At 39.2% G+C, this 23,679-nt stretch overlaps 1 protein-coding gene across 9 annotated transcripts in view; it reads right to left on the minus strand.

Moving 5' to 3' along the window:
- The window catches only part of CEP112 (centrosomal protein 112), a 490,180-nt gene that overhangs the window by 275,015 nt on the left and 191,486 nt on the right, over positions 1-23,679 (minus strand). For 8 of the 9 annotated variants that reach the window (XR_003610708.2, XM_088028176.1, XM_028112475.2 and 5 more), the window contains one exon: positions 18,488-18,595. The exons of the other annotated variant lie outside the window; for it this stretch is intronic. Coding sequence is in view for 7 of the 8 variants with exons in the window: in XM_088028176.1 (XP_087884302.1) it covers positions 18,488-18,595 (108 nt within the window). In the remaining variant the exon portion in view is untranslated. The remainder of the gene's footprint in view (positions 1-18,487; positions 18,596-23,679) is intronic. 9 annotated transcript variants of the gene reach the window in all.

Raw genomic sequence — 23,679 nt, forward strand, 5'->3', positions numbered from 1 at the left:
TAGATTGGCAACAGACGTATCCACAGACACCTGGCAGGCCAGAAAGGACTGGCATGATATCTTCAGAGCACTAAACGAGAAGAATATGCAGCCAAGAATACTATCTCCAGCTAGGCTGTCATTGAAAATAGAAGGAGAGGTAAAAAGCTTCCAGGACAAACAAAAACTAAAGGAATTTGCAAACACAAACCAGCGCTACAAGAAATATTGAAAGGGGTCCTCTGAGCAAAGAGAGAGACTAAAAGCATAGATCAGAAAGGAACACAGACAATATACAGTCACAGTCACCTTAGAGGCAATACAACGGCACTAAATTCATATCTTTCAATAGTTACCCTGAATCTAACTGGGCTAAATGCCCCAATCAAAAGACACAGGCTATCAGATTGGATTAAAAAACAAGACCCATCCATATGCTGTCTGCAAGAGACTCATTTTAGACCCAAAGACACCCCCAGATTGAAAGTGAGGGGGTGGAAAACCATTTACCATGCTAATGGACACCAAAAGAAAGCTGGGGTGGCAATTCTTATAACAGACAAATTAGATTTTAAAACAAAGACTGTAATAAGAGATTAAGAAGGACACTATATCTTACTTAAAGGGTCTATCCAACAAGAAGATCTAACAATTGTAAATATCTATGCCCCGAACATGGGAGCAGCCAATTATATAAGGCAATTAATAACAAAAGCAAAGAAACACATTGACAACAATACAATAATAGTGGGGGACTTTAACACCCCCCTGACTGAAATGGACAGATCATCTAAGCAAAAGATCAACAAGGAAATAAAGACTTTAAATGAAACACAGGACCAAATGGACTTCACAGACATATTCAGAACATTCCATCCCAAAGCAACAGAATACACATTCTTCTCTAGTGCCTATGGAACATTCTCCAGAATTGATCACATCCTAGGTCACAAATCAGGTCTCAACCGGTACCAAAAGATTGGGATCATTCCCTGCATATTTTCAGACCACAATGCTTTGAAACTAGAACTCAAACACAAGAGGAAAGTCGGAAAGAACTCAAATACATGGAGGCTAAGGAGCATCCTACTAAAGAATGAATGGGTCAACCAGGAAATTAAAGAAGAATTAAAAAAATTCATGGAAACCAATGAAAATGAAAACACAACGGTTCAAAAGCTTTGGGAAACAGCAAAGGCAGTCCTGAGAGGAAAGTATATAGCAATACGAGCCATTCTCAAGAAACAAGAAAGGTCTCAAATACACAACCTAAGCCTACACCTAAAGGAGCTAGAGAAAGACCAGCAAATAAAGCCTAAACCCAGCAGGAGAAGAGAAATAATCAAGATCAGAGCAGAAATGAATGAAATAAAAACCAAAAGAAAGGTAGAACAGATCAATGAAACTAGGAGCTGGTTCTTTGAAAGAATTAACAAGAATGATAAACCCCTGGCCAGACTTATCCAAAAGAAAAGAGAAATGACCCAAATCAACAAAATCATGAATGAAAGACGAGAGATCACAACCAACACCAAAGAAATACAAACAATTCTAAGAACATATTATGAGCAACTCTATGCCAGCAAATTAGATAACCTGGAAGAAATGGGTGCATTCCTAGAGATGTATCAACTACCAAAATTGAACCAGGAAGAAACAGAAAACCTGAATAGACCTATAGCCACTAAGGAAATTGAAGCAGTCATCAAAAATCTCCCAACAAACAAAAGTCCAGGGCCAGATGGTTTCCCAGGGGAATTCTATCAGACATTTCAAGAACAATTAATACCTATTCTCCTGAAACTATTCCAAAAAATAGAAATGGAAGGAAAACTTCCAAACTCATTTTATGAGGCCACCATTACCTTGATCCCAAAACCAGACAAAGACCCCATCAAAAAGGAGAATTACAGACCAATATCCTTGATGAACATGGACGCAAAAATTCTCACCAAAATACTAGCCAATAGGATTCAACAGTACATTAAAAGGATTATTCACCACGACCAAGTGGGATTTATCCCTGGGCTGCAAGGTTGGTTCAACTTCCACAAATCAATCAACGTGATACAATACATTAACAAAAGAAAGAACAAGAGTCATATGATACTCTCAATAGATGCAGAAAAAGCATTTGACAAAGTACAGCATCCTTTCTTCATCAAAACTCTTCAGAGTAGAGGGATAGAGGGTACATACCTCAATATCATAAAAGCCATCAATGAGAAACCTACAGCGAATATCATTCACAATGGGGAAAAGCTGAGAGCTTTTCCCCTAAGGTCAGGAACGCGGCAGGGATGTCCACTCTCACCACTGCTATTCAACAGAGCATTAGAAGTCCTAGCCACAGCAATCAGACAACAAAAAGAAATCAAAGGCATCCAAATCAGCAGAGAAGAAGTCAAACTCTCACTCTTTGCAGATGATATGATACTGTATGTGGAAAACCCAAAAGACTCCACCCCAAAACTGCTAGAACTCATACAGGAATTCAGTTAAGTAACAGGATATAAAATCAATGCACAGAAATCAGTGGCATTCCTATACACCAACAACAAGACAGAAGAGAGACAAATCACGGAGTCAGTCCCATTTACAATTGCACCCAAAACCATAAGATACCTAGGAATAAATTTAACCAAAGATGCAAAGGATCTGTACTCAGAAAACTATAAAATACTCATGAAAGAAGTTGAAGAAGACACAAAGAAATGGAAAAACGTGGATTGGGATTGGGAGAACCAACATTGTGAAGATGTCAATGCTACCTAGAGCAATCTACACATTCAATGCAATCCCCATCAAAATACCATCCACTTTTTTCAAAGAAATGAAACAAATAATCCTAAAATTTGGATGGAACCAGAAGAGACCCCGAATAGCCAGAGGAATGTGGAAAAAGAAAAGCAAAGCCAGTGGCATCACAATTCCGGACTTCCAGCTCTATTACAAAGCTGTCATCATCAAGACAGTATGGTACTGGCACAAAAACAGACACATAGATCAATCGAACAGAATCGAGAGCCCAGAAATGGACCCTCAACTCTATGGTCAACTCATCTTTGACAAAGCAGGAAAGAATGTCCAGTGGAAAAAAGACAGTCTCTTCAACAAATGGTGTTGGGAAAATTGGACAGCCACATGCAGAAGAATGAAACTGGACCATTTCCTTACACCACACACAAAAATAGACTCCAAATGGTTGAAAGACCTAAACATGAGACAGGAGTCTATTAAAATCCTAAAGGAGAACACAGGTAGCGACCTCAGCCACAGCAACTTCTTCCTAGAAACATCGCCAAAGGCAAGGGAAGCAAGGGCAAAAATGAACTCTTGGGATTTCATCAAGATAAAAAGCTTTTGCACAACAAAAGAAACAGTCCACAAAACCAAAAGACAACTGACAGAATGGGAGAAAATATTTGCAAATGACGTATCAGATAAAGGGCTAGTATCCAAAAATCTATAAAGAACTTAACAAACTCAACCCCCAAAGAACAAATGATCCAATCAAGAAATGGGCAGTAGACATAAACAGACATTTTTCCAAAGTAGACATCCAAATGGCCAACAGACACATGAAAAAGTGCTCCACATCGCTCGGCATCAGGGAAATCCAAATCAAAACCTGAATGAGATACCACCTCACAGCCGTCAGATTGGCTAAAATTAACAAGTCAGGAAACGACAGATGTTGGCGGGGATGTGGAGAAAGGGGAACCCTCCTACACTGTTGGTGGGAATGCAAGCTGGTGCAACGCCTCTGGAAAACAGTATGGAGGTTCCTCAAACAGTTGAAAATAGAGCTACCCTACGATCCAGCAATTGCACTACTGGGTATTTACCCCAAAGATACAAATGTAGGGATCTGAAGGGGTACGTGCACCCCGATGTTTATAGCAGCAATGTCCACAACAGCCAAACTGTGGAAAGAGCCAAGATGTCCATCGACAGATGAATGGATAAAGAAGATGCGATATATATATATACACAATGGAATATTATGCAGTCATCAAAAGGAATGAGATCTTGCCATTTGCAACGACGTGGATGGAACTGGAGGGTGTTATGCTGAGTGAAATAAGTCAATCAGAGAAAGACATGTATCATATGACCTCGCTGATATGAGGAATTTTTAACCTAAGGAAACAAACTGAGGGTTGCTGGAGTGGTGGAGGGTGGGAGGGATGGGGTGGCTGGGTGATAGACTTTGGGGAGTATATTTGCTATGGTGAGCACTGTGAATTGTGCAAGACTGTTGAATCACAGATCTGTACTTTTGAAACAAATAATGCAATATATGTTAAGAAAAAAGAAGAAGATAGCAGGAGGGGAAGAATGAAGGGGAGTAAGTCAGAGGGGGAGACGAACCATGAGAGATGATGGACTCTGAAAAACAGAGGTTTCTAGAGGGGAGGGGGGTCGGGGGATGGGTTAGCCTGGTGATGGGTATTAAAGAGGGCACATTCTGCGTGGAGCACTGGGTGTTATGCACAAACAATGAATCATGGAACACTACATCAAAAACTAATGATGTAATGTATGGTGATTAACATAACAATAAAAAGTTAAAAAAAAAAAGCACACTGTATACCAACAAAAGCTGTTCTTCACTGAGGAAAGTAACAGCTCAGGAATACCATAACAAAACTTAAAACTATTGAACGCAAATCATTCTTGAAAAAAAAAAATACTTGAGGATAAAATTCAGGCAACCAAGAGAAGACTAGAGAAGCTGTGTTATGGGCAATGCTTAGTGCCAAAATACACTGGAACACTATGTACAAAGCTTTAGGGAAGAGAGGGTCACCAGAGTGTGTTATGCCCAGCCCAAAATAAGGAAACATACAGTGATTCTCAAGCATGCAAAAATGCAATGAATACAACAACAATGATATGCCCTTCTTGGAAAAAATTATTTAGTGATGAAATCTCAGCATTCAACAGATGAATCAAAATAAAGGAATCCACTATGGGGAAGTTGTGCTAAAAGTCTTGGTGGTGAGCATATAAATGATTTAAATAAAAAACTAACTCTATGTAATTATGATAATCATGGTTACAGAGGAGAATACCAATGTTATAACCCTCCACAATATCTAAATAACACTATAATTGACAAAAATAGAGTAGAAGGAGTGGGTGGAAAAAGGTTTAAGCATGTTTATTTTTTTTCTTGTAGTGAATAAACTAACGCTCTCAAAATTGAGCCATAAAATTAAAAATGACTCTAACTTCAATGTATTTTTTTTTTAGAGAGTGAGTGTGTACATGAGCAGAGGTGGAGGTAATAGGGGGAGGGAGAGAGAGAATCTCAAGGAGGCTCCACTCTCAGCATGAGCCTAACGTGGGGCTCGATCTCACCACCCCAAGATCACAACCTGAGCTGAAATCAAGAGCCGGTCACTTAACTTACTGAGCCACCCAGGTGCCCCAAACCTCAGTGTATTTTTAATCTTTATTTTTTAATCTTCTAAGAAATCTCCTCTCATATGGCAAAGAAACATTTTTCTAAACTTCAGAAATTCCTTCTTTTCCTTTCTTCTGCAACTAACTTCACATAAAATTATTTTAATAAAAGTAGAAAATATAGCATAGTCTCATTTCTTAAAAAATGTTTTTGTCTATATATCTACGTACCCTTCTATTTACCTATGTCTCAGAAATTTCAGGAATTATACTCATATCAGATTCACAGTAGTCACCTCCAGAATATAAGACTTTGGTGGAATTTCTGCTTTCTCCATTGTGTGCCGTACCATGTTGGATGGCATTTACTTGATATTTTAAGAGCCCTTATCAAGGGACATGGTCTCCTTTCAAAAACACGGGCTCTGGGTCTGTGAATTGTGAACCGAGAGCTGGAAACTTAATGAAGGACCATGATTTTCCATGCAAGTGGAGAATTATCTAAAGTTTACTTGCCAGCTCTTGACTTTTTCTTGATGTTATACAAGTAGTATTCTCGTTGGTCTCTGCCTCTCTTATCCCTTAACACATGCTCTATTCACTATTGCCACAGATCCCTGCCAGGCAAGACACTTTGATTGCCTCTCAAGTCTTGGGGCCCATGACTTGCAGGTAATCACTTTGACCTTCCATATGACATTCGAGTACCTTACCTGGTGTCTGCCATTTTGGAACCCTACCATCCTACCAGAAGTGGGCAGCCCAGTTCCACAGCAGCATCTCCTACTGTTGGTGCCAGCATGTGGAGGAAGCCACGACGTAGCTGCTCAACAGTTATCAGACCCCCACCATGAGTGCTTTCCTCAACACCTCAGTGAAGGCAGTATCTTCTAGGCCCTCCCACGGGGTAGGTTATCTAGTCTAAAGTAACAAAATCATGCTAATATTCTCATTTTCCTGAGACTTTTGATCTCTTCCTCAATACTATGTGATGGCAGTTCCGGCATCTCCTCCCTGGGTCAATTTGAGTGGAGTAGTAGGGAAGACCACTGCCTAGTAAAAGCATCAACTATTGTAAATGTGCTACCTTTTTTAAAAAGAGAGATGAAGGTCAGTTCAAATACTGTGAGCAATTATAATATATCAGGCTAATAGTTCAAGGGGTACTTTCCTTTAAAGAGTGAGCCATTTAAAAAAAAAAAAAAGAAGGGCCCCTGGGTGGCTCAGATGGTTAAGCATCTGCCTTCAGCTCAGGTCATGATCCCAGGGTCCTGGAATCGAGTCCTGCATCAGGCTCTCTACTCCTTGGGAGCCGGCTTCTCCCTCTGCCTCTCTCTCTCTCTCTCTCTCGTGAATAAATAAATAAAATCTTTTTTTAAAAAAAAAGGATTTTTCAGGGAGTAAGAGTAGACCTATCATGATGAGCACTGAGTAATGTATACAACGACTGGATCACTACATTGTACACTTGAAACTAATATTACGTTGTATGTCAACTAATGGGAACCCAAATAAAAACTTAAAAAAAAAAAACAAAAAAGATAAACCTAAGGACATACACAATCTGCTCTGAGCCTTTGGAGTCAAAGTAAAAATTCAGCACAAGTTGGCACAGAAAATGCCACAGTATAGTCTGACTTTATGAACAACATCTTAATAGAAACAGGCATCCCCCCCAAATAGTAAAAAGTCATCAGTGTGTCAAGATCAGAAGAAGAATTTGTCATTTGTGGGTGGCCATGTGGCTCCAGGCCTAGATGATATCCACTACAACAAAAAAACCCATCTATGAAATCTGTTTATCAACAGTTCAGTTTGGTTATGCAAGTTTTCTTTTTTATAAGTTTAATACTGCAGTGCTGAGTGCTATTTGAGATGGAACAAGGACCTGCCAGCATATAGAACTGGTTCTCCTTTTCCTCTCTAGTGAGCCATCAACAGCCAGGGACACGGGGCTGCTGAAGCACAAGGGTTGAAGGCTGGAAGCACACCAGTGGTCACAGAGGAACGCTGGAAATGCCGCGTGTGGGGGAAGCTAGTACTGTTCTCAGCAGTTTCCCTAAACACTTCAAAATACTCACCCGGCACCCACAGGGCATGACTGGCAATAATGACCCTGAGCTTTATTACTTTTTGAAAAATTAGCTACTATTTTCTCTGCCAGATCTCAATGAAAACCCAGGAAGGATTCATTCAGATAGTCAAATCCTTCAAGATTTCCCTTTGTTGTTTAATGACAGTCAGTTCAAGCAACTCAACCTTGAGAAAATTCATTAACTAAGAATTCACCCTCTTAGACAGAGTTCAACATTTTGGGGGAAAACATGTCTTCACTGTACTTTTTGTTTTAATTTATTTTACTTTCTAGCTGTTCCTCTAAAACACATTCAGTTTTCTTGACCTGGCACATCACTGCTGCTGAACGAATAGGAAATATAAAAATCATCAGAGTTTCCCAGCTAGTATGGAATTTAGAAGGACAAACAGATCAACCAGGCTATAAACTCCAAAATATGGTTTTACTTTCCTCACATCACCTACTCCAATGCTCCACCATCATTTATCATTTTGAATGGAACAGGGAGCATTCGGGAACAGTCGAACAACAGAAGTACTCAGAGGGTAACTACTTCATCTTCCTTATCTGCAGTTGGCGTGTCTACCTGCCTAGTCTCTGCCTTTCCTGTGACTTGAGTGGGCGGCCATCCTCGTTGCCACCTCAGGAGAGCCCTGCCATCTGCACCAATGCCACCCCCTCTTGCCAAATTAAGCACTTGCTCTCACAATCTCCCACCGCTGCCTCCATCATCGCCATTTTCTTCTCCAATGGATCATGTTCATCAACAAACATTTGTGCTTATCCCATTTTCTAAACAACTTTCCATTGACCCTACATATCCCTCAAGCTACCACCTCATTTCTCTGCTCCCCTTTCTTTCAAAATTCCTCAAAAGGGATGCTCACATCCCAATTCTCCGTCCCCCCAGGCTTTTGTTCCCACATTCCACTGAAACTGGCCTCAAAGAGGTGGCAAGAGGTCTTCTTGCCAAATCCGATGATTAGTTCTCAGTCCCCATCTAATGTCCCCTCTTGACAGCCCCAGAAACAACCGGCTGCTCACTTCTTCCTTCCAGAAACACTGACTGCACATGGCTTATGCGAAACCAGACCTTCTTAGTTTCCCTGCTACCTCACCGGCTTCTCTCCCCAGTCTCTGTTTTTCCTCCACCTCCTCCTCATCTCTGAGTGCTGTAATGCCCCTGGGCTCAGTCCTGTGACTTCCTATCTCTTCTCTCTCTACTCACAGGTCCATGTCTGTCACCACCATTCACCTGGTTGTTCAGCCGGAAAACTGATGAGTCCCGTTGTGAGTTCCCTCTTCCCCTCCTACTCCATTTCATATCCACTAACAAGTCCTTCCTGCCAAATACATCCTGATCTGACCACTTGCCATCACCCCCACCATACCCCTCCCCGGGTCCAAGCTGTGGTCATCTCTCACCAGACCCCTGCAATCTCTCCTAAGTGGCTCCACACCCCCACTGCATCCCTGACAATTAAGGCTCCACACAGCAGCTAGAGAAATATTTTTAAAACTCAGACCAGATTTTGTTCAAATGCTCCAATGGCTTCCCGTCACACTCAGAATAAAACCTAAACTTCCCATCACAGTCCACAGAACTTGATATAAGCTGCCCACAGCTTAACCTTGGCTCCTCACACTCTCTCCTTGGCTCACTCCATTCCAGTCACATACCAATCCATTCCCTCTGCACGAAATATTCTTTCCTTACTTCGTTTTGTATGGTTTCCTCCTTCCCTTCATGCAGGTTTTAACTTGAGTATCACTTCTTTAGAGCCTTTCACAGGCTGCATATAAAATAACACCTTATATGAAACAACCACCCTATATAAAATAGCCCTTCACTCTAAACACCTTATCCTGCTTTATTTCATAGCAATTTTGGGAGAGAGAGAGAAAGAGGTATTGCTGTTGTGTCCTCTACCATAAGAGCAGAGACTCTATTTTGTTCGCTGCTATATCCGAAGCACCTGGAACAATGGTTAGTACAAAGTAGGTGCTCAATAAACGTATGTTAACTAATGAATGATTGGAAAGACATTGCTTCTATTGCAGACTTCTAAGGTATCTAGAGAATGGGAATCATCAACCATATCACTATCTAGGGAACATTTTTATTTTTATTTAGTTTTTAGTTTTTATTTTATTTATTTATTTTTTTTTAGAGAGAGAGAGAGCATATGAGCAGGGGGTGGGGCATGGGGGAAGGGCCCGAAGCGGAGTGGGGGAGAGAGAGAATCTTAAGCAGGCTCCACACTCATCACAGAGCCCAACGTGGGGCTTGACCTCACAACCCTGAGATCATGACCTGAGCTGAAATCCAGAGACAGACGCTTAACCAACTGAGCCACCTGGGCACCCATAGGAAACATTTTTAAAATGAAGTATCCCTAAAATACAACATTTATAATTCATATTACAGTTATTGAAAAGAATTGTGTTCATCTTTGCCCCTTTAATTCCCACTCCAGATAAAAGTGCCATTTGTTTTAACCTAGATGAGAAAAGTTACAAACAAACAGGAAGAGGAGGCCTGCTTTAAGTATACCTTTCACTAAGCATCAACACCCATTCTATGGACCCAGGCTCCTAATGCTTGACCTGGACCCATGGGCCCAGGCTCTACGGCTTCATAGCCTGGGTCTCTGACTCTAGAGCCTAACATCCAGGAATCTGGGTGCTCTGCCTATTGCCGGTAGGACCAATCTGTGCCTTGCAGCATCACTGGATCAGGACTGCATTTATCTAGACCACCACTGAAAGAGCAAAGGGGCTGTTATGTAGTTAAGCCTCAAAAATTATGTACTACAATCTGGAAAAGGAAAGCCAAACCAAAAGACTTTTAAAAAGAGTATAATAAAGTGAGCAAAAGAAAACAAAGAGAATGACAGAGCATACTTGATGTACAATGAGGTACACACATGTTCAGAAAACAATAAACCCTACAAAAATCCATTTTGGAGAGTTCTTAGGGAGACCCACAACTTCATGGTCATTAACCTCATCGGGGACCTTGATACCAAAAAGAAGTTTCACCAAGTTTTTCTTGTCAGATCAGTCATGCGATCACCACAATAATATCAAATAATCCCCACTTCCATCAGCTCTGCTGTCCATGTAACTCCTCCAGTGTCAGCAAAAGATCTCTCCTCCTCTCTCACGGAGGAAAACCTCCAGTAACAAGAGCGCCCTCGTTTTCCTGCTGCAGAGCTACAAACTTCTATGTGTCCGTCTTCCTCTCCACTTGTCACTAGTTGCAGCCGAGGCCTGCCCCTCCCCTCTGAAGCCAACACTCTCCCTGGGCCGGGGTCCCCGTACCGCTCCATCTCCCTGGGCACCTCGACTAGTCATGTTTTCCCTCTCTCCCCTCTATGTCTTGCTTTGTACCGTATCCTTTCCCCGGGAAGCTAAATAGTCTAACGTAACAGAAGCCCATGTTTTTAGACTATATTACCTAAAACATGGAGATAACTAAAATATTGAGAGGGGGAAAATTGGGAATTGCATACTATCTGCTAATTAAATATCTCAACTGATCTTAAACTTCCCAACTACTTATCTTGTATAATTTTGTCTCATCTTTACACTGTCTTTGCTACCAAAATATTTTGAAGTTTCAAATAAGAGTAACATGTAAGCAGTTGGTCCTTCAGTGTTTTTTATGATCATTCACAGTAAGCATTTATTCTTTCCTGAGAATTCGACTACTTGTTTATCTGTTGAACTACATTTCCCTTTAAAGGCTTTGTAGTGAAAAGAGAAGATATAAAATAGAAGACTAAAGAATGATATGATGGATTGCCAAAAAAATCTCCATAGTTCAGGAAATCCTAGCATGCCTGGTTTGTTGTTTGTTTCCAGCTTGAATGAGGTTTGTGCAGACAATTAGAATTGTCTTTTTGTTCCAATGAGTTATACAGGAAAGAAACAGGAAATCTTGATGAAAGCTTGGGCTTTACAGGATATTTGTGTGAGTGTTTAGCCCATGTGTTTGATGTTTTTCTCTCCACATCTGCCCACTTTATGCCTGCATTCTGGCTAAAATATTTTAAAATACCACTTTGCTTTTTTCACTTCGTTTCAGTTCCTGGCATGATGCTTTCTATATGGGAGGGGGCTCAAAAATGAAAACTGAATAAGGAAACTGAGAACCCAAAAGCACAAGTCATTCATTTCCTCTGGATGTCAATTCCCTCATTATAAAAATGGGAGGGTTAGGCTAGATAAGTGCTTCTAAACTTTCTACCAAAGTACCCCTAGCAGCAGTGAAAATGAATAGCACCCCTCTGGGGGATTTGAGGGCATAGCCTGAAGCAGTCTCTGCAAGCTGGAGGTTTCTTTGAAATGTCCTATTTCATCTTAAAAATTCATGAGAACTTTGCATTTTTCAAAACAGGAAAGTGTCTGTTTGTTTTAATATGATTGTTACCTCAGTAGTAAAACTGCTTCGCTTTCCCACAAAATAATCAAGTGACTCCAACCTTCCAGGAAGCATGTGTGCAGCCCCACACACACCCTGGTGCTGGCTCACCACCCCAGAGATCACCTACCCCAGTCTGAGTGCAGACAAGGGCCTGGGTGACGAGCATCTACATCCCCTTCCAGTGTGGGATGCTAGAACCATATTTCACATTTTATAGAAAAGTCTGACAGAATAAGAGAAAAGTTGTCACACTTGTACAAAATGGCAGCTGAGAAAGCAGGCAGCAGCCCTGGAGACAGGCATGCAGCTAGACAGGTACCTAAGTAAATGAGTCAGTGGTGGATCCAGAGATGGCTCCATCTGTCACGAGACACACACACAGGCTGAGGGTCTAATCAGGCAAAAGAACAGAAAATCACAGAACACTGGATTCAAAAGGGACCTTAGCAGTAGGACAGCCCCCCCAAATGCACAGCATCCCCCTACAACACTCCCGACACCTACTTCGAACTTACTTTCTCACAAGATAAACCACTGTACATTCGAATAATTCTTTAGGAAAGAACGACTTTGAAATGACTCAAAATGTCTCCCCGTATTATCTACACCTGGGTTCAATTTCTGCCTCCTGGAAGTGGAAGGGGAGTCCGTTTAGAGTGGAGGTTAGGAGCATAGCTCCGGTCCAGGTTCTGATTGTGTGTGTGGGACCTTGGACAGGTCACTTAGGAGGATGAGCTTCAGTTTCTACAACTAGATGGGAATAATACATAATGGTCTCTGCCTCACAAGACCACTGTGAGGTGGGACATGGCTGAACGCATATAAAGCATGCAGAAGTGGTACGCGGCCCCAACGCAGTCCTACTAACTGCTGGCTATTGGGATATTCCCACACAGACCAATCCTACTATTTCCTAGATGACAGACCTTGAATTTAAGAATAAATAGATAGAAAAAAGAAAAAAGAATAAATAGATAGGCTATTCTCCTTAGTCTTGTTTTCTCTTGGCAGAATTCCTTTAAATATTCTCTCTGACATAGTTCCAAGTCTTTCTATATTCTGGAGACTTTCCTTTGAACATGTTTTTGTCAGTGTCCTACTTAAAATGTGGCAACCAGAACTGACTTACTCCTTATGTGACGTGCCATGTAAACAACGGACTGGGCCCATTATGCCATCATCCCAGGCATGTTTTTCTGTCTGCCTTGCTGTCCCCACCCTTTATACCCCTCACCCACCCCCACCCCTGCCTTGTATTTTTTGCCGATAATTTTTTCAATCTAAGCATAGGATTTTATATTCAATCCCAGTGAATTTAATCATCTTAATTTCAGCTGTTTAAAGCTTCAGAGTTCTGACTTTCATATCCTACTCATTAACCGCTCCTCTGAGCTCTAGGGAAGCAGGGAACTTTACCTCCGTCTCATCATCCAGTGATAGACACACTTAGAAATCTCATTCAGGTTGACACTGGTCATTCAGAGACGGCCCTTTGAACCATCACTTAGCCACATAAATGCACCAATATTGGAGCCATATTTTCCCATATTGCCTACGTGAAGGACCTTACCATATAGCTCAGTGAAGTCCAGCTATACTTGCCTTATCTACCAGCCTGGCCCCCAGTTCAGAGAAGGAAAGGAGCTTAGTTTAATCGGCTTCATTTTTAGTGAACTTGTGCTAGCTTGTAGGGACCACAGCTATATGCCTATCATTTCTCATGATAAACTTTCACAGTAAAAATCTTTACAATTTGGAGTGGTCTGGGGGAATACTGTTCCAGTTAATAAAATTTCCTGTTGGAAAGGGTTTTAAAAAGTTGGTATATTATCACATCAATAAGTATTCTCCTAAAATCTACTAGCTCATATTCCTCCTGCCTTTTTCTTTCCCTAGTGGGTTACTGCCTGGGATCTTTAGTCTCAACCCCGAGTCTAATGAACAGGCCTGTAGATATAGGAAGAATAAAATGGGTGAAATCACCAAGCTCTGAGAGATCCTCGTGTGAGTTTTTTTTTTTTAATTCCTGTCACACGTTTGCATGACACTTGTATCATTTATCCCTTTTTCATGAAAATGAAGTACAGAAAAATTAATGCAACAGCATGTAGTTTCTTCTTTTTTTTTAAGATTGTATTTATTTATTTATTTATTCATGAGAGACAGAGAGAGAGAGGCAGAGGTGGAGGGAGAAACAGGCTCCCTGCTCCCAGACCCCCAGGATCATGACCTGACTGAGCCACTCAGGCACCTTTTTCTCTTCCTTCCTTCCTTCCTCTTTCTTTCTTCTTTCTTTCTTTCTTTCTCTCTCTCTCTCTTTCTTTCTTTCTTTCTTTCTTTTGTGAGAGACAGAACACAAGCAGGGGCAGAGGGAGAGGGAGGGAATCTTAAGCAGGCTCCATGCCCATCATGGAGCTGGACATGGGGCTCAATCTCACAATCCTGAGATCATGACTTGAGCCGAAATCAAGAGTCAGGTGCTCAACTGACAGCCACCCAGGCACCCCAACAGCATGTAATTTCTATTAATAGTATCAATTCTTTAAAAAATTAATTTCCCCTATTAAGTATTTTCAAGCAAAACTATACAAAGACAAAACTTTGGTAGATTTTTAAAACTATCATTCTGAGAAAAGCCTTTGAAACTTACATTCTTTCAAACAAGTTTATGTAAGTTTTTTTCCCCAACTTTTTATTTAAATTCATGTTAGTTAACATATATGGTAAAACTGGTTTCAGGTGTAGAATTTAGTGATTCATCACTATGTAAGTGTATTTTTAAATTAAAAACATAACTGTCACATTAAAAAAGACAGTCATAATGTAGAAAGTAGGGAGTATAGAAAAAGAATCAACCATGATACCATCACCTAAAAAATAATTAACATTATTGTTTGAATATTTCTGTCTGAGATCACGGGTGTAAATACTTTTTATGACTTTTTTGACTCTGCCAAAATCCTCTCCAAAAAGGCTGCATTAATTTAAATGCCATCAGCAATATATGAAGTAAAAATTTCACTAAACTTTTACCAACTTTAGATGGTACATCATTGTTAATTCTAATTTGCATTTTCATTAATACTAAGGCTGAAGATGTTTCTACATGGTCGTTTATTCAATTCGTTTCTTATCTGTTTCTGTCCTTTGCCAGGTCATTTGTTGGGACATTAATGATTTTCTTATGATTTGTGCTAATTACTTAATTTATATGCTAATTATCTTTATTTGTTATAAATTTATTAGTTTCATAAGACAGTCGCTCTTTGCCTATCACATTCATTGAAAATATTATTTATTTAACTTAAAATAATTTTTCTTTAGTCAAATGTTAATTTTCCATGGTGGTTTTTCTTGTGTCCAACTTTAAAAAGCCAGAGTTGTGCCAAAACAATCATAAAATAAATGCAAATCAGGCACTGAAGTCACTTGGCTATATCTGGTTATACATCTGTCATCTATAAGATTATCATCAAAATGAAAATGTAATTTTTAAAAAATATTTATTTATTTACTTATTTATTTTAGAGAGAGAGAGAGAGAGACAGTGAATGGAGGGTGAGAGGCAGAAGCAGAGGGAGAGAATCTCCAGCAAACTCTCCACTGAGTGCGGAGCCCAAATCAGGGCTTGATCTCACGACCCTGAGATCATCACCAGAGCTGAAACCAAGAGTTCAACGCTCAATGGACTGTGCCACGCAGGCACCCCTGAAAATATAATTTTTTAAACTCTCAAAGAGAATGCTTCTGCCCCTTATACTCACCCTGAAACACAATAGTTTCTGAGTCATATCTGTGTCACAGAAACAGTTTTTAACTTGTTGGCTTTCCTCTCTCCCCTGTTCCTCCACCAGCTTACTTAGAGGAACCGACATTTTTCTTATTTTTATCTTTGCTTTTAATATTGCTTTTAATCCCCAAATCATCTCAGTTATACCTCATAACTAGAGCATGATAATATGCAACACTTCTAGCCCTTCCTTAATATTCTTACTTATATTTGGCTATCTCAGTTTCCTTCTTATCCCCACTTCCCACTCCGATGAATTCAACAACGTAATGAATTCTATAATGTATTTCTATTATCAACTCAATCACAGAAACATAATGTAATAGAGGTTGGAAGAAATAGAAGAGAAATTTCTGCTCCCTTGTAGACTGCACTCCATTCTGGATTAAAAACAGCTCTATATGATATTTTACAATATAAGAACTGATTTAAGAGTACAGAATCACGAGATTAATGGCCTAATTGCAGAGAAGGAAGAAAGGGGTGTGGGCCAAAAAGGTCACGTGACATTTTAGGGCCATGCTGGAGCAGGAAGCAAGTCTTGAAGCATGGGTGTGATTTGCTCCAGACAGAATGGAGCCAGACAAAGCAGAGAATACAAATAACAAAGGATGACCAATCTGCAAACTTTACACCATCACTATGAAAGTAACTTAGGTATTTTTTTACCAACATTTTAAGATAAAAGAGCAACAACAGAACAGCCATAAGGTCACATTTCAGATCAGATTTCCCTTTCATGGAACTCAACTGAGCCCCTAACTGCCATCACTTAGGAGAGGGATTAAAATTCAGTTAATCACAAGGGATTAATTAGTTTTTGAGGTAGTAGCCACTTATAAGGAATTGAAAATATAATGAAAAAATTATTCAGAATAAAAAAATTATTTCAGAATAAAAAGGTTCAAATATTGTCTTTAGAAAAAAATTTTCTTAACTTAGTGACTCAGCTATAAGGAAACAAGGCAAGCAAATTAAACAAACAAGTAAAAATTAATAACCACCTTGAATATTCCAAGAATTAGCAGGAATACATTTTTAGAAAAGATGAAAATAAGAACTTTTTTTTATAAAATAATTAAGACACAGAGCACTGAGAACAAAATCCAAACCTCTTACACTGCCCCAGACATCCTGGTCCCAGGCCAGGCCCAGTTCTCGCCCCGTCTCCTACAGCTGGAACCTTCCCCTCTACACTCCTGCTGAACCGGCCTTTTCTGTCATTTCTATTCCTTGAACACTCCCAACTTTGCTCTCATCTCAGATACTTGCACTGACTGTTGCCCCAGCCTGGAATAGTATTCCTCCAGAGACTTCAAGGCTGGCTCATCCCGAGTTTTCAAGATTCTCAGCACAAAGTTCCGCTGCTCAGAGGGTTTCCCTGACCACCTGCCAATGCTGGTAATCACCTTCCCACCCCCGCCCAACAAGGCTTCTGTACACACCTTCCTTCTCCTTCATAAATCACTCTTTGAAATTATTTTGTTTGTTTGTTTTTTATTAATGGGCTGGCTGGTCACCAAAATTCAGTATATGCTCTGTTAGCCATTTGTATGTCTTCTCTGGAGAAATGTCTATTCATGTCTTCTGCCCATTTCTTGACTGGATTTTTTAGGTGTTGAGTTTGTTAAGTTCTTTATAGATTTTGGATAGCAGCCCTATGACCCAGCAATTGCACTACTAGATATTCATCCAAAGGATACAAACATAGTGATTCAAAGGGCACATGCACCTCAATGTTTATAAAGAATTGTCCACAATAGCCAAAATATGGAAAGAGCCCAGATGTCCATTGACAGATGAATGGATAAAGAAGACGTGGTGTATATATATATATACATACCCACACAATGGAATATTACTCAGCCATCAAAACAAATAAAATCTTGCCATTTGCAATGACATGGATGGAACTAGAGGGTATTATGCTGAGCGAAATAAGTCAATCAAAGAAAGATAATTATCATATGATTTCACTCATATGTGGAATTTAAGAAACAAAACAGGTGAACATTGGGGAAGGGAAGGAAAAATAAAATAACATAAAAACGGAGAGGGAGGCAAACCATAAGACCACTCTTAACTACAGGAAACAAACTGAGGGTTGCTGGAGGGGAGGTGGGAAAGGGGATGGGGGATGGGCATTAAGGAGGGCACGTGATGTAATGGGCACTGGGTGTTATATGCAACTGATGAATCACTAAATTCTACCCCCGAAACTAATAATAAACTATATGTTAACTAAATTTAAATAAAAAACTTTTAAAAATTATTATTAAAAAAATGTAGTATATGCTCTGTGAGAAAAGAACATTGTCAGTCCGACTTACTGCTCTGCCCAGAGTCGGGACATGGTAGATACCCAAAACTAATTCTTAAATAAATGAGCAAGTCAGACTTTTGCTCTGACAGGAACAGAAGGACTCAAGAATCACAATAAATGTTTCAATTAAATATGCAGATTAACAAACCGCTGGAAGAGACTTCAGCGAAGAGCTAAAATCCTATTTCTGGGTATTACTGAAACAGATTTTGTTTTAAAGGATTCACATATACTGGTAATAACATTCTTAGTAATATTTCCACTGTGCATGGATTTGATGATATAATGATTTTTTTTAAGATTTTATTTTTAAGTAATCTCTATACCCAATGTGGGCCTCAAACTTACAACCCCAAGATCAAGTCACATGCTCCACCAACTGAGCCAGCCAGGTGCCCCTGATATAATGAGATTTTTAAAAGAGAGATTATAAATGCATTTAAAACTTCAATGGCATCATCAAAATGGAAGACCAACCTGCTGTTCATATTGTTGTTTGACATCCTCCAGCTGCCATAAAAACTCCTTTGATTGTTTCTCACGAAGAGACTTGGATCTAGTTAGATCTGCTTCTACTTTTTCCATCTATAAAATTTAAAAATCAATTTTTTAAACAAAAAATTAATTATATTCCATGTTTTTGTAATTTGTCCATTCATTAAAATGGCAGATTTTAAACACCCCCCTATCCATCATAATGGTGAATTTAAAAATGATAAGATAATGAAAGCTATATCAATTTATTTACATATATTTAATAGTTTAAGTCAGGGAAATTAACAATGGTATATAATTAACTATATTCTAATGCTATAACAACATTGTAATGGAAATATAATTTTGAGCATTCAAATATTTATTCAACAAGAATTTTTAAGGCCTTGGCATGTGCTGAATGGAAGAAAATATTTGCAAGTCATATATCTGATAAGGGACTTGTATCAAGAATATATAAAGAATGCTTACAGCCCAGTAATAAATGGGCAATTATACTCAATTTTAAAATGGGCAAAGGAACTGAAAAGACATTTCTCCAAAGCAGATATACAAATGGCCAAAAAGCATATGAAAAGATGCTCAATGTCACTGTCATTAAGGCAATTTCAAATTGAACAATAATGATATACCACTTCACATCCACTAGGATGGCTTTAATCAAGATCGACAATAGCCAAGTGTTGGTGAAGATGTGGAGAAATGAGACCCCTCATGCCCTCTTGGTGGGAATGTAAAATGGAAGACAGTTTGGCAGTTCCTCAAATGGATAAACATGGTTACCATATGAGCCAGGAATTCCACTGCTGGGTGAGAAATTAAAACATCCACACAAAAACTTGTGTACAAATGTTCGTAGCGGCATTATTCATAATAGCCAAAAAGAGGAAATAACCCAGATGTTCATCAATGGATGACAGATAAACAAAACGAGGTCTGTCTGTACATAGGAGTATCATTCAACCACAACAAGGAATGAAATGCTAATACACGTTATAACATGTATGAACCTTGAAAGCACTATGCTAAGTGAAAGGAAGTGGTCGCAAAAGACTAGGTGTTATATGATTCTATTTATATTAAATATCCAGAAGGCATATCCATAGAAACAGAAAGTGGACTAGTGGTTGCCTAGGGTGAGAGGGAGTTAGGGGGTGGGCAATGACTGTTAAAGGGTATCAGATTTCTTTTGGGGGCAATGGAAATTTAAAATTGATTGTGCTGGGGTGCCTGGGTGATACAGCCAGTTAAGTGACTGACTCTTGGTTTTAGCTTGGATTGTGATCTTGGGGTCATGAGATGGCACCCCAAGACAAGCTCCACGCTCTGTGAGGAGTCTGCTTGGGATTCTCTCTCCCGCTCCCTCTGCCCCTCCTGCTCAGGTTCTCTCTCTCTTTAAAATAAATAAATAAATCTTTTAAAACATTGATTGTGTTGATGGTTACACAATTGTGAATATATTTAAAATGATTAAATTGTACACTTAGACAGTGAATTAATTGCTGGTATGTGAATTATATCTTTTTTTTTAAATTTTTTTAAGTAGGCTCCATGCCCAGCATGGAGCCCAACATGGGGCTTGATTTCACAACCCTGAGATCAAAACCTGAGCTGAGATCAAGAGTTGGGATGCTTAACCGACTGAGCCACCTGGGCACCCCGTATGGGAATTATATCTTAATAAAGCTGTTATTATAAAAAAAATTAAGAGTCAAACACTATGCCATATTCCATGAGGCCTCACATGATCCAATCCCAGGTACCTCTCTTGATTCATCTCTGCTAACTCTATACCCCCCCACCACCACTACAGCCCACCTGCCTCCTTGCAGGGCTGAAGACATGCCAGAGATGCTCTTGCCTTAGTGTCTGGAAACTTCCCCTCAGATGGTCAGATGGCTTCCTCCTCAAAGTCTGAAGTTTCTGCTTAAATGTCATCTTTGTACTGAAGGCTTCCTGACCACCCTATTTAAATTACAGGCCACCTCCCAGTCCTCCCAGTCTCCTTTGCCCTGATCTACTGTTCCTTTTTATCACAGGACATATCACCTTCAAGTATACTATACAATTTACTTACTCCTTAGGGCTCATTTTAATGTCTGCCTTGCCCATGGTAATGTAACCCCATGTTCACACATGTATCCCAACAATTTAGACCAATGCCTGGCACCTACAGGGACTCAATAGTCAAATGAAGAAAAGAAAAAAAAAAGACAAACCACATGTACGAAACTAGGTTTGAGATTTGACAAATAAACAATTTTCAACATTTAATGGTGCCAGAGTCTCAATAACATATACAAGATCATGTTGAATCTGAAGTTTCTATCACATACAAAATTAGAGATAATGTATGATTATCCTTGCTCTTGCCAGATGCTTGTTTATATGTGGCAAGAAAGAAATATTCTTACATATAGTAATGAAAAATCACCCCCATCAATAACATGAAAATGGCACCTTGTACTCCTAGTGCAGTTTTTCATTTGTCTTTTTTCCCCTGATTTTATTGTCTCAGAAGTTTTTTTTTTTTTTTTCTGAGACAACTGGCAGTTAATGTGACAATCGTTCTACCACTGGCTACTTTATATTATTTATTATTCTGCTTCACTAATAGGTTGAGATATTTCTTTTTTTTTAGCTTGTACATCATGCTCTCTCTCAGTTTACCTTTTGGTAACTGCTAAGATTAGACAAAACATGAATATTAGGGGAAATGAACCCTAAAAATTCTTCCTTCACAGTTTTTCATCTTAAATTTAACAAAAAAAATCTTTCAAATGCATTTATTCAGACATGATTAAACTTTAAGGCCCTAGGAGCAAAGCTGTTTGGTGAAGAGCAGCTAGTTACACTGGATGAGAACAAAATGCATATGGCCACTCACTGCTGCTATCCAACAGTACATTCCAGTTTCTGCTTCTCACAGCCAGGTCTGGAGTTATCTAAATTATGGCATGAAATTTAGCCTAAGTATTTCTTTGTAAAATCCAAAGGGTGCAACCCTAATAACACTAAGTCATCTGCTTCCAAATTCAATGATCATAGTTATAAGATTATTGATCCACAAGTAGTCGGTATTGTGGCCACAAAAAAATTTACTAAGGAACTACTGAAGGAAGCACACTCAAGCCCACTTTGTTTTGTTTCTAACTCAAGACGTGGGTTTCAAGGCTCTCTCTCCTTCAGTGCTTTTCACATCAGACCTCAAGCAGAAGGCTCCTTAGCTTGTCGCCAACAGTCCGCACTCCCTATACTCCAAGATCCTTGGCATTTCCCAAACAAGCCATGTCTGTTCTTGATTCTTCAGCCTTTTGCTCTTTGCACTATCTGGAAAGCCCTTTCGTGTTTTCCCTCATCCAAACTGACAGTCCAAAACTGTTAAGTCTCCTCTCCTCTCTCTGAGGTGTTCTTTAATCCCACCAACTGACCTAAGTGCCTTCCTTCTCTCTACATTCAAGGACTTAACATCTATTTTCATAGCATGCTGTGTTTTTCTCTATAATACAGAAGTGTTTCAAATGTGTGAGCTTTGTTTATTCAGCTAGATCATGAGCTACCAAATAAAAGGAACTATGATTTATAATTCTTTTGTATCTTAATTATTAACTAATTGGCATGGTATGCAGAACAAATAAGCATTAAATCCTTAAGGATAAATAAAATTATTGGCAAAAACAAAACGGGATGAAAAAAAGAGAAGGTACATCAAGGAGGGAAGACCTGGTTTATTTAGTACTTTTAAGACAGATCTTCATAGGAAGTTGATTTTAGGCTCTTATTTTATCTCGGCACAGGTTGGATATTAAAAGTAAATAATAAATACTTAAATATTTAAAATATTTAGAATTTAAAATAAAAACTAAGGGCTCTATGTATGCAAAGTTTGTAAAAAATAGAATATCTTCAAGAAAAAAATGGAATCCTTTTCAATCACCAAAACACATAAGAATTTAAAACACATGAAAAGACCTCTTACACCTAAACATTAAGACAAATTCAAAGTAAATAACTGATACAAGAAAATGAAATGCATGTCATTTTAGATGATACTGACCGAAAATGCAAGGCCCCACTCCATATTTCTTCAACAATTTAACAAAAAAATGTAAAAAGCCTTGTACAATACTTAGTTTGTATAAAAACACAGTGTTCTCAGTTGCCATAGATACAAAAGATTCTGCTTCCTCATACATCATTCCACATTCCATTCAACTTCAAGTGGTAGGAAAATAACATCAACACTCCTTTATTGTGTAACTCTGGCTTCAAGAAAACCTAAGAGTAAAGCTTGGTGGTCAAATTAGGAGCAAAAAGGGGTTGGGTGTATTTCTGTGAATGTTTAGTGTTTAAAAGAAGGAAGGGGCGGGGGTGTGTTTTCTTCCTATGGTGCCCCAGGCAGTCAGTACTTTGGCTACACGGAAGAAAACCCAAGTGACCAAGCATAGCTTAAACAACATAGGCCCTTTATGTTTTCCTTGTGCCACAGGTTCAGAAATAGGCTGCTACACTGGCAGTTCAAAGATGTCAAGAGTTAAGGTCTCTGAGATTCAACCTTCCCATAAGAGTTGCAAAATGGTTTCTACTGTTCTGAACATCTGGGAAGGGAAGGGCAAAGGGAGAAGGCCAAAGGTTCCATCTTGGCTAAGCCGAATACCCTTTTAAGGAGCTTTCCTGAAAGTTCCTGTCAATAGCAAATTAATTATGCTGTTTGCGTCTCATTCACTAGAACTACATTAAAAAATAAGCTCCATCTGCAAGGTGAGAAACTGCAGTTTTAAAACTGTGTCTAATGTTGCCCTAAATAAAATCAGGGCTCTATGAGTAAGAAAGCAGGCATGGACATCTGGCAGTCACTGTCAAATAGGGTCATAAGTTATCGCTCTTTCTTTAGTAAAGTCCTCTTTTGTTACTATATTCGGAGTAATTCGACATGTACAATTCACATTATAACAAGCAGACAGTTGTATAGGAATATACAATTCAAAATATATTTTGTATTAAATACATATTCAGGTAAACTATAAAAAAAACTGTGCTTCAAGTATGTTCAGATAGATAGATAGATCCAACGATCAATAGAAACAGGCAGGCAGGCAGATAGATATAAATGGCAGAAAGACAGATCATTATTTCTGTGCTTGGCTAAAGACTCAGTAGAAACTAATATCCTT

This window comes from Eumetopias jubatus, unplaced genomic scaffold (genome assembly GCF_037043125.1).
Source record: "Eumetopias jubatus isolate StellerSeaLion01/CBP00866 unplaced genomic scaffold, mEumJub1_p1.0 scaffold_10, whole genome shotgun sequence".
NCBI lineage: Eukaryota > Metazoa > Chordata > Mammalia > Carnivora > Otariidae > Eumetopias > Eumetopias jubatus.